At 40.7% G+C, this 11940-nt stretch overlaps 1 protein-coding gene across 2 annotated transcripts; it reads right to left on the minus strand.

Moving 5' to 3' along the window:
* Positions 1-30: 30 nt before the first annotated feature.
* On the minus strand, positions 31-11752 carry snx1a (sorting nexin 1a). 2 transcript variants are annotated; one of them, XM_084934053.1, is made up of 15 exons: positions 11630-11752; positions 8672-9476; positions 7766-7905; positions 7019-7094; positions 6846-6889; positions 6504-6645; positions 6328-6406; positions 6045-6120; positions 5657-5770; positions 5335-5428; positions 4825-5030; positions 4526-4669; positions 4211-4291; positions 4040-4111; positions 31-2913 (listed from the first exon to the last, which is right to left on the minus strand). In XM_084934053.1, exons 1-15 carry the CDS (start codon positions 11750-11752, stop codon positions 2863-2865), a joined length of 2247 nt encoding a protein of 748 aa, XP_084790179.1. In that variant the 3' UTR covers positions 31-2862. The 2 variants fall into 2 exon arrangements, with proteins under 2 accessions (XP_084790179.1, XP_084790178.1); XM_084934052.1 differs by having other exon boundaries at positions 7766-7908.
* Positions 11753-11940: the final 188 nt, after the last annotated feature.

Here is an 11940-nt window from a genome sequence, read left to right on the forward strand (position 1 = left end):
TTAAAACTGCATGCATGAAATCAGTAAAACAAATCTCATTTAAAACTTGCTAAAGACTCACAAAATGACGTCACAGTAAATCGGCACGTCGGGAGAAAAGAAATTACACACTTGAGTCGTTATTCTTTATGAAATTTCCAAGTGTAAACAGTGCAACTTTTATTGATTTGAATTAAGTTTCTATGACACAGTGCATATTGCTGACATTGCTCTGCACCTTTAACCACACACCAACAACCTTGTTTTTATTCAATGATGTAAAAATAAAAGCAAAAATAGTTATTTATCTAACCGGCAAAGAAATGTCTGCAAGTTAAAAGAAAGCCGTAATGACGACGAATGATACAGTGAAGCGCAGTCGCTGCACACCTTCAGTTTTTACATGAGTGCAAATGTGACATTAAAGCTGTAATCAAAAGGGATGGCAGTCCTGCCATGTAAAGCTGTGACGCAGGTTTGTTAAAAATACACGAAGAGACTAAGAAAGAATACACTCCACCGTCAGCGTGCGTACTGAAGCCATTAATCTTTTGTTTGCCAATCAGTGTCGTCCATCCAGCTCCGAGTCGTCCATCCAGCTCCGAGTAGTCCAGTTCGGCTCTTGCAGGACATCTCGTTGCCTCCTTTCTGATAAATCGCGGACAGCATTTTGTGTCTTTACGCCAATCAGCAAGTGAAAAAGTCAAACATCTGGTGGTACCTCCTCTGGGTTTTGTCTGGTGTATGTCCTTTGAAATTAAAGGAACTGTGTGGCTACTTTATGTGAACAAACGGGTGTTTACATTCACTGCTTCAAAGAAAACTTCATCTTGGATTTTTTTGATCAAAAGTGATGAATGCCATAAAACACTGACAAAGGCTGCATAAACAAACTGGATAAAAAAAAAAAAAAATGGACGTCCATGTGAAGCCTAAACTTCTGCATTTTGCAAGCTTTCACTCAGATGGCACAAATGAAGGGTAAATCTGACTTAGACAGAACAATCAAACCGTAGAGTCAAAATTTACCAAAATTACCAAAAAGCTTTCGTAAATAAGATAATAAACCAATTGTGAAGCATTTGCCAATGTAAAAAATGATTGAGTGCATTTTCTTATACACTTCTGTGCAATCTAATTACTTTTTACAACCAAAAGTGGTGCCCCCTGCTGGCCAGTGGAAAGAATGGCAGATTAAAACACTTTCAACAGCACATTTTTAAGCTCACAAGGTTACATCCATCTTTTCTATACAGTCTGTGGTCAAAAATGACTCCCCTTAGTGCGCTTCACCAACTGTACACAGTTTTATTTGTGTGGCCAAATTTAGAATAAGTGCCCTGAACGTGTCCATTATTTTGTAAAAATTCATAAAATTAGAGTGAAAATATCCAGTAAACTGCTGGATGTTCATCAGAAGTAATAAATGAGTGAACAGTAGTGATGTGGGACTCAGCAGTAGTCACCCTTTAATTTGTGCCCACAGTGCTGCACTCGTTAGCAGACATACCACTCTCACATGTCCAATCACTGGACTTTTTTTCCTTCTGTTTTTTCATAACAAAGGGAGCCAACAGTACACATTATGGGATAGAGAGGACTTTGCACTGTGTTTGAGAACATGCATACGCAACCAAGAACTATTGCCCTCCGGTGCTACTAGAAGTGAATAACAAAGGGCTAGTTTGGACTGTCAGACGAAAACAGGACTACACCTTGGGATTAATCCACAAGTAAGACTGCTGTGAGTTACAGCTCTATTTACACCACCTCAAAGTTGAATCCTACCATCCAGAAAGCTTCTGGGTGTCATCTGACACAGCATGAAACTGCTTGCTTAGACTTGCTTGAGTTGGTTAATCCCACACAATCAGCATTTATTTCCTCTAAACTGCGTTTGCTTGCCTTAAAGTGTCCAACATGACGCAACTAGACAACTAGATGTTTAGGGACTAGATTATCCAGTTCATGTCTCTGCAGGTTCATATGCAAGGCAGACTGAAAACATTAAAACCATTTTAGAAATTGGTAGTAAATGGGGCGCAACCGCAGTTCTTAAACATCAGCACTGAGATGACAAACGATGGCAAGCCCACAGCTCCCTCTACGACTTCCTCCTAAACTGGTGTCTTAAGCCAAAACACCATTCTCGCTTTTATAAAGGCACCGACATAAAGTTTGCACACTTACTGAAAGAAATTTGAAATCGTTAACCCCACAACCTCAGCACGCGACAAAGCCCTTGACCACAACTGCTAATCTAATGCCGCGCATCACCCTGCACCCATTTCCCCTCAGCATCATAGTACTTCAAATTAGAAAGAAAGAAAGAAAAACATCGATGGTACTTAATTTATCCACCTGCTGGAAGCGTTCATAAATCAAATTTGTATCTGCTTTTTAATCCCTTTCAGTCACCAATAAGAAACACAGTGAGAATTTAGCCACTTTCTTCATCTGGGTCCCCAGAAATATGTGATGAGAGAGCAGCCAGGCTGTAAACAGTGAACCACAGCTGATGTGAAAGAGCTCCTGATCAACACAAGGGAGGAAATCCTGAGAACGAATGATTCTCCTGTGGAAATTAATGGAATCGTTCATCCACACTTCTTTTTTTCCCCTCTTTTCATTTGTCCGTATCTTTGTTTATGCAATCTATTTTCATCTATTAAGAAAATATTTGTGGAAGGTTAAATGAAAATATACAATTATTAATACAATAGAATACAGAGCTATGTGTTAAAGGTGATTTAAAAAAACAAAAACAGAATTGATTGTATCTCCCTTTACAATACACACATTTTCCTTGGTTAAAAGGCAAAAGAGGTAAAGTGTATGAGAAAAAGGCAGCCTGTTGTAGTCCAGAGGGCTGGTGGTTGAGGATTAGGCGATTGCTTTTGCTTCTGGTAAGAACGCCTCCCAGTACTTTATCAGCTGGAGAGAGAGGAAAAACCAACAACAAAAACAAAGAAAAAACAGGAGTCTTTAGACGCCAAATTAATTGAGAATTTTGAAAAGTAAAACATCACAAAGAAAATGTAGCCTATTATATCTAAAAAACTGTCTAGTAAATGACTTGATGCATGCTCAATCATCCAGGATGGAAATCCCAATAGGCTGATTCTGTTCATCTGGACGCAGCGTTTTCAGTGGGAGAAATGTTTCATCACTCATCCAAGTGACTTCTTCAGTCTCAGCTGACTGCAGGTTTCCCAACCTTATAAACAGTACCTTTGCAAGATGACTGAAACTAGAGTGGGCTCGTTTCAATCATCATCAGCTGGGTCCAGTAAATGACTTTGTCACTTTTATGAACCAAAGAAACAATTTAAAGTTGCTACTTTGGGCTCTTTCATATAAATAATCAAAACTCCTAAAATCCAAAGTAAGCACACAAATACATTTACATAATATGTATTTCAGTGTATCACAAATCACGAATATCTTTTAAAAAATGAATTTGATAATGATGTGTTACATTAACATTCATGTTTAATTAATTTCTAATATTCATTAACCATTGAAGTGAATGTAAATATTTGGTTATTTGTTAATATTTTGCTCAGACTTTTATTTGATAAAAGTTTTCATGAACTTGTCTATTAGTCATACTGGAGTCTAAGCTGGATTAGCCTCAGTTTTCTAACAAACTACTTTACATAGTAACCAGAGCCTCACTGGAATAATGAAAAAGCATGAAGCACATGCATAAAGAATAGTAAAGAAAAAAACATTTAGGGAACCAGAGTGAAAAGTGCAAAAGTTAAATACAAAATAAAAATGTTTGCAGATTTACCGAGTCGTTTACTTATTTTGAATTTGGGAGTTTTGGTCCACACAGAAACTCGAATATTCTTTAACTGCTTTATTTAACTTTTATATAAAAAAAGTATGTAAAACCTTGTTCCTGTCGTCTTACCTTACTTATTACCTCGTGTATGATTTACTTTTGAAATTGTCAACTTCTATAGATTATCTGTGATGCTCAACAGTTAAAAACTGACCTAAATCCAGTGCAGTACTTACAGGTTTATGAATATGAAAATGCTGACTCACTCACCTGTTGCTGAGATTGAAGCAGACACTCCAAATACTTGATAACCTGTCTTTTGCAATTCTTGGTCTTTTCTCTCTGTTAGGAGAGATTTTTCAGAAGGATTTATCACTCTCAGCCCGTTCAGCTGTCTGAGCAGTTACTGATGTGGATACCAATAAGGATGAACACTGGTACCTCAAAGCGAATGACTTCCTTGCGAACAGTTGCAGAAACTCTTTCAAAGTCTCGCTCGTACTGCGTCACTTTGGCCTCCCACTGTTTCCAAAGATAAAAATCACAGAGGACTCTTAAACCAAATACAGTGCTTCACATACAGAGATTGTGCAGCAAAAGCTATGGAGTGATTAACATCAAGCTAAGAATGAACCAAGGATCAGAAAAATTAAAGTTACTACAACGTTGTTCCCAAACTTGAAGAGGCCTCATCAAACGAGAGTTTCAGCCACATCCGAGCTATTTTTACTTTGTTGTTTTTGGCCCATGTCGTACCTCAGCGATCTCCTCCTTGGCCAGCTGCAGCTTATCGGGCTTGTTGGCCCACAGGAGTTTGGCCTCAGTCTCCCTCTTCTTCTGCAGCATGGACTGAGCATCCTGCCAGCGCTGCCACGCCTTCATACGGTGATCAAAGGACCCCTGCAGGTCACAAAACTCACATCTTTTTACCTTCATGTACGTGCTTTTTAATATTTAATAATATTGGAATTTCACTTCCTTTCACTTAAAAAAAGCAAAACAAAACTTAAACAGCTGTGATCTACAGAAACTAGCTAAACAAATTCTCTCCGTACCCTCACAGCACCCAGCAGGCGGATGTAATCTGCAATCATTTCAGCAAAGGTGAAGGTGTCGCTTGCAGCTTGTTCCTGGTGTAGCTGCTCCATCTTGTCCTCCACCTCGGCCAGCTGGGAGAGGGCGCGGGACAGGGCGGTGTTGTCCTCTGCGCTGCCCAGCATGGCCGCACTTTTGGCGAAGCTCGCTGTGTTCAGTGACAGCTCTAGATTTCAATGCAAAGACAAGTGTTCTTCACACAAACATGAATGCGAGAACATATACAAGAAATGAAAGCAGCAATTATGGGCTAAAAGGTGCATTCACACATTTTATTTTAGGTGGCATCATTCAAAGCTTTATAAAAGCTTTTATTAGAGGAGGAATAGTAATTAAAAAGTGTTATAATTAACAATGTTTAACATCTGAACACATTTCACTCTGGTGCCCCCAAGTGGCCAAAAACTGTACAAACACATCCGAATGATAACTGATGAGTCACTTTACAGATGGGAAAAAAGACAACGGACCTTTCCTGTGAACCACCAGGGATTCGACCAGCGCGTGGAGCTTCCTGAACTGCTGGTCTGCAGATTCCACCTCCTGCAGCTTCTCCTCGAACCACTGCAGCACAACGCACCATTAGTACGACTCCAACACTAGCTGCAAGGGCTGTGAGCTCTACGGCACTACAAGCATCATTACCAAAGATAAATCCCATAACTGTCAAAAATCAAACCATGAAACTGCAGCTCTGTTTATGCCCGAAAGTTCCACCAAAAGTCTCTGCTTTAGTATAAAGACTGAAAAATGCAGTGAAGAACATGAGCGCGCGTTTACAGCTGAACTTACCACGTCTGACTCGTTCATCTTGATGGTCATCTTGCTGACAGCGTCCGTCGCTTTATTGATCATCTTTAAGAAGCCGGCGCCGCTCAGAGCCTGAGTGCTCACTGCTCGAGGCAACTGCAGATGCATTAGTTGTGTTAGCTGTGATGATTCTAAAACTGCAAACTGCGATATGAACATTTTCAATATTTTACTGCAACTTCATCTTCCTCCATTGTCTGCACACCCAACTACTAATGCTTAGGTAAAGCACACTAGTGTGATGAAGGGTGTAATGTTTCTAACTACAAATACACCATTCATCCACTACAAAAACAGAGAAGTGAAACAAAACTGCATTACACCTCTTCAGTGCAGTAACTCGAGCTGAAACCAAACAAAATCCTCTTACTTCCTCTCTCTCCAGGAACTCTCTGACATCGGGGTCTTGGAGCAGTGACGGGTGATTTACCACCCTCTGCAGATACCTGTTCAATCAGACAACAGGGACACGCTTGATTTTCACGAGTAGTCTGGAAATTGCAACATGAGAATAGCACGAGAGCATCAACGGGGAAGTGGTGGTGATGCTTTTGCATTAATTATATTCTTGTCACGTCATGCTTCCTGTACAAGGGTTGGGACTCTGCGTTAGCCGCGCTAACTGGCACCTCATGCCATTCTTTCTCTTTTACCTTTCCAGAGCACCTCTTCTTCTCTCAACAAAGTCTGTAGACGATGAATCTTCCTTCCCCACTTTCACCTTTGTCATCCCTGCGCAAGATAACGATCATCACCACTTATGATTGAGAGCAGATTTTACATTATAATTCTAAGGAAAGCGTGAGATGCGATGAGTGCGTCAGCCTACCCAGGAGGCTCTTCTCTGGTGGTGGAGGCACAATGAATCCATTTGGTCCATGTTTTTCTGAGAGCTTCTCATAAAGTCCGAGGAAGTCGCTGAAGCGTCGCCTCACTGTGAATGTCTTGTTGCGAAACATGGGCAGTGTGGTCTGAAACAGACATTAATGGAATTTATGTACCCAGCAGGCTCGTGTTTGCTCCAATACTCCACTAAACGTGTGTCGCAACCTTTGTTTTCCCTCTAAGAGCAGAGCACGGGTGTGTCTCCAACAAGGCACTCATCAATATTTCATCTTTGGTCAACTTTAACCAACCTCAAGTGAAATGATGAATAATGACACATTTTTACCTGTGTGGATACTTTGTAGGCCATGTAGGCATTCATACCATCCCCTGAAAAAAACAATACATACATCATTAAATGTCCCTGACTGTATAAATACATACAAAGATTACTCAGTGAACTGATCTTTAAACATCAGGCAAGCTACATTAAGCAATAAAAAAAAATAAAAGCCTCACCTATTTTTTCTGGATCTTTGACAGAGACAAAGATGTCAAATTTGTCTTCCTCTTCTTCCTCTTCCTCCTCTTCCAACTGAAACAAATTTTGAGCATGAAAGTGAAACATGACATGAAAACCATGGCTGAACAGTCAGCTTCTCCCACCGCATTTTGTTGTGGTGGGATGTTAAACAGGTTAAACCGCAGTTGGAAAGAACCTGGTGCTGCCCCAGTTTTCTCATTCTGATGTTTGGGCAGAGAGTTAACATTTAACCTTGTTAAAAACCAACAGGTTTTAACAAGATTAACTATAGACCCAAATCTGTCATTTTAAAAATCAAATGAACAGCTTCTAACCAAATTGAAACTTTAAGTATGTTTTTTAAAAAAAAAAAATAAAACCAGTTTCTTCCTCCAGATGAGGAAATGTTTGATTTGAATCTTTACTGGATTAGAGTCTATATGAATGCACCTGACCAGCACCTAAAGATGTTAGACACTCTCTGCCACTGTGCTTTATATTTTATTACTGGCTTCAGAAGCTGAATACACCACTGTTTCCTGTTTCCTGTAAATAAGTGTGCATCTCTGTATGTCCTCAGACTTTCCATGGGCTGTTTTGTTTCAATATATAAATCTCAAAGAGACGTTTAGCTGAATAAATAAAGGATAGAATAAACTGGTGTGTATATTTATTAAATACTTGGAAACTATTTCATGGGCTCACACTCGAAAATCTTTGTCTGGGTTTAAATCTGAGCTCACCTCTTCCAGGGCAGGAGGCTGTGGCTTGGCGAGGCTGGCAGCTGCTGGCAGAGAGGTGGGGGCGGGAGCAGATGGCTTGGCCGTCGCCTCCTTTTTTCTCTCATTCCTCGGACTGTCGAGAGAGAGCTCCACCGTGGCCTCTGCTAGAGGGGAAACGTGCAGTAAGATATCCATTATTTCCCTAGTACAGTGGAGCTGCTTTTACCACAGCTACCAAAGTCTACCTTTAAGTATTTACAGAGATTCTGAGTTCTGTTCCATGTGTGGTGATCTGGAGCTGCTCCTGTCATGCCTCAACAGGACCATCTGTGTTGGTTTCTTAATCACTTATTTACACCAGACTGAAACTTGTGTTTTCCATCTCAGGTGTCTGACACAAATATATACCGAGGGTTATGTTAAACCTGTGGATTTAACTGTACTTTGCATTCAGATGGTCCCATGTTCTTAATTGAGGTGTCCTCATCCTGGCTTTGGTGTCAGCCATGTGGTAACAGCATGATGCACAGAAAATCACGATGGCTGCTTCTAGTTAAACATTGCTGTACTTTTAAGAGGGCTACTACTCAAAAGGTTTTTTTTATAAGTAATCTGAGCCACTCTCCCATAACCGGCACAGCCCAGTACAAAGTTTCAAACTCAATGCTGGCAAAACAGTTATTTACAATGAAGAAAACATTACTTTCCATGCTGTTGTTTCAACTTTAGGAGGCGTTCATCAACATTTTTCCAGCCTAGAGCTCATTTTATCCTCTATACAGATGTGATTATGCACAAACCTCTATATGAACTTCACTGAACCTGTCTTGAATCATGACTTTAGTATAAAGACCAACTCTAGGCTTAAAACTTTGGTAACATAAACCGAATGAGAATAAAAAATAGAATAAAATAAGGCGGACCCACCAGCAAATATATCACCGTCCTCCTCAGAGTGGACTCCATTGGTCTTGGAGTTGACGGTGCTGGTGACGCTGGGTGTGGAGGCGGCTGCCTGACTGAAGATATCAGCTGGCTTACTGTCTTGCAGCGGTCCCCCAGCAGTAACTTTGGTTGTGACAGATTTCTCCTTCTGCTCTTTAGGGACAGGTTTCTTTGAGATGGCACCCAGCGGCTCGCCAAACACGTCCTCGTCAGGTTCACCGAAGAGGCTTTTTTGCAGCTGCTTGGCAGGCTTGGTCTGTAGCGGCTCTGCGAAAATATCACTCCCTTCCTCGTCGTCAAAGAGATCAACGTTTGCGCTGCTGGGTTTTTTGGCTTCAGCAGCTGGTGGAGCATCGCTAAAGAGGTCAACCAAAGGGTCGGCAACTTTGCTAGTAATAGGCTGTGAGTCACCACTGAGGTCGATAACTGGAGCGGTGGACGTTTGTTTTGCTTCTTGCTGACTGAGTGGATCTATAACGCCAGCAGTTACTTCACTTCTATCAATTGTTGCTTCAACAGTAACATCTGCCTTTACTACTTCCCCTCTCTGAGCTCCAGTTTCGCTTCCCAATATGTCAACGAAATCATCGGATTTTGTTGCAGGTGCAGCTACAACGCTAACATTGTTTGTCAGGTCAAAAAAATCATCTGAGGGTTCACTCGCTGGCTTGTTTCCTGTTTGGCTGCTCATTGGCTCGATTAAAGGATCATTCATGATGTCACTGGGAGGCTTCATTGAAACATCACTGGTCGGTGTGGTGTCCATTTCGGTCACTGGTGATGTGCTCTGAAGGCCAAAAAGGGGATGCTTAATGTCAATTGCTGTCATGTCACGTGTGTGTAGACAACAGACAATTCTTAAAGTAACCCAAGACTCATGCAACAAGTTGATCAAAGTTTCAAATTTTAAAGACCTTTGGGGCTTTTTTCTTTTCTTAGATCTCAACAGCTTCACATTACACAATCTCGTCTCTAGGTAGCCAAATTGGATATTGGGTAACATCTAAACATCCAATGTCCATCCCAGCTACTGGGTGTGTCACTGACAGCAGAAACAATGTTTTCAAAATAAAAAAACAAGGACCTTGTCACTGTAAAAAGCTAAGTTGCAGGGAACATTTTATGATGCTTGAAAAACAGATTTAACAGATATGTTTTCGCCAAGAACACAAAGCAAATCTCCTCAGTAACCATTTCATTAGATAAGCCTTTACATTAGGGTTAGACTAATGTAACAGTCTAATGTAACAACGATTGCAGTGTTTAGGTTTTTGTTTAACGAACTTAAATGACTTGCTTCAAAGGCTGCTGATTCAGAAGATGAAAACAACTCTTGGATCCGTTACTCTGTGACCTTGGCTGGATTAAAGACAACTTTTTCTGATGACTTAATGGGCTTGATGGTTTCAGGTCATACTGAATAAAACATGCAGGATATTTTTGTAAGTAATGGTCATCAATGGAGTCAAAAAGGCCATGCCCATTTGCTATCGATGTGTCATTAGCAAATAACTGTGTAGTTTCTTTCATTTCAAAGTCAGATGAACACCTGGTTCATCAAATCCAATTTAGGAACGCGATGAACTACGTTTATTGCCAAGAAAGAAAATTCTCAGCTCAAGGTTTTATAATAGAGTTTTGATAAATAATGAATGATGTGGTATTGGCTGTTTCCATCTTTTATATACAGTCTATAATATCTGCATACCTATACAGTTTAAGAAATAAGCCTGTCAAGCAAGAATGCTAGCATTTATCTGATAACCTACCACTCCACATTACTATTTATTATTATTATTATTATTATTATTATTATTATTATTATTATTATTATTATGTGACATACAGGGAAACTGCCAGTGTTACATTTTTTCAGTACTAGTGGAAAATGAATGTACAATGACTAATAACTGTATTTAGTGGTCCCAAAAATATTTCCATTTTATCTGTATATCTGTCGCCCCTTATTAAAAATGAAAAATGTGAATTATACTCTTTAGACAAAAAATGCTTAAAAAAATAGTAATACATCCCCGAAACTTCTTTTTATAGGAAGTCAAGCCACTCTGGCTGCTGATACATTTCCAAACATCATTTCAGGCATGAGCTCTGACACCTAAAACATCCATAAAATGCTGACTGAGGGTTTCCGTGCAGCAGCGAGTTCAGTGTTGGGAGAAAAAAAATCGAAGACAGCAACTTTCTCATGTATCCTCTGAACTTTGACTGTAGGAAAACATCCGGGTTCTGACCATGTGACCACACCACGCTCACATGACAGGAGGCTGCCCGAGCCAGCGTACAATCCTTATTTTAGGGGGAGAAATACGTAAATAATATGGGGAAGCTGACTTAACCCACTAATAAGCATCGTGAAATAACACTATCACCTCCCTTACTGTGTCAGCTCTCACAGAAACCACACACAGACCTCACTGTCTGCAGATTTCACCTCACCTACGCATGGCGTGAAAAGTCTGCACGTCAAAAAAAATGCTGAGGACACCTTCAGATTTAAAAGTTAGCTCGAGAAAGTTTTAGAAGATGAAAAGAACTCACACATTCCATGCACCAAAACAGGAAGTACGGCGTTACCTGGTTTGGTTAACTGAATCACTGCGAGGGAGAACTTCAAAGAGCAACTTTCAGAGTGAAATCAATACCAGCGAGGGCGTTTGCAGAACTCCTAAAGCTCGTAGGCAGGTAGTAAGAAGTTTCTACAACAAATGCTTCGAAACATTAGGAAATACTAAGAGTTTTGGAGATGACAATATCTTATGTCAACATTGTTTGTTATTTTTTCCCCTGTGCAACTGCTTAACGTTGGCCAACATCTCCTAAAACTTTTGCCTCATTAGCTTTCCTAGCTAACTCTGCATTAAGTTAACGAGTTATCCAGACCTGACCGCTAACAGCTAGGTCGACTCCACCAGTACATACCGTACTCCCGAAGAGGTCCTCATCTTCATCACTGTCGCGGCCTCGGACTTCTTCAGCGTCCAGCACATCTTGGTCCTCGGAGTCCGGGAATGGGGGAGGACTGCGCTCCGAGCTGGTCGCCATCTTCACTCTCTTTGAAAACACAAGGGGAGGTAACGTCAACTGCTCCCCTCTGCTCTCTGTCACACAGACGTGTCTCCTTCGGTTAGCAGCTAACGTTACCTTCGCCGTTTCTCACTGCGGTTTACCTCGGCCGGACGGGGGTGTACACCTAAACTGGGCTGACTAGTGGAGAACAGACACTGCTCAGG

The sequence above is a fragment of the Perissodus microlepis genome, chromosome 7 (assembly GCF_051167445.1).
Source record: "Perissodus microlepis isolate ML-2025 ecotype Zambia chromosome 7, ASM5116744v1, whole genome shotgun sequence".
Classification (NCBI taxonomy): Eukaryota; Metazoa; Chordata; class Actinopteri; order Cichliformes; family Cichlidae; genus Perissodus; species Perissodus microlepis.

What these genes read in the sequence shown, in the direction of transcription:
- snx1a (XM_084934052.1), bottom strand. Translation starts at nt 11,752, where the DNA reads ATGGCGACCAGCTCGGAGCGCAGTCCTCCCCCATTCCCGGACTCCGAG. An exon ending in AGGACCTCTTCGGGAGTACG is followed by an intron (nt 9,477 to 11,629) that starts GTATGTACTGGT and finishes TTTGGCCTTCAG; the next exon opens with AGCACATCACCAGTGACCGA. An exon ending in GGACGGTGATATATTTGCTG is followed by an intron (nt 7,909 to 8,671) that starts GTGGGTCCGCCT and finishes TTTCCCCTCTAG; the next exon opens with CAGAGGCCACGGTGGAGCTC.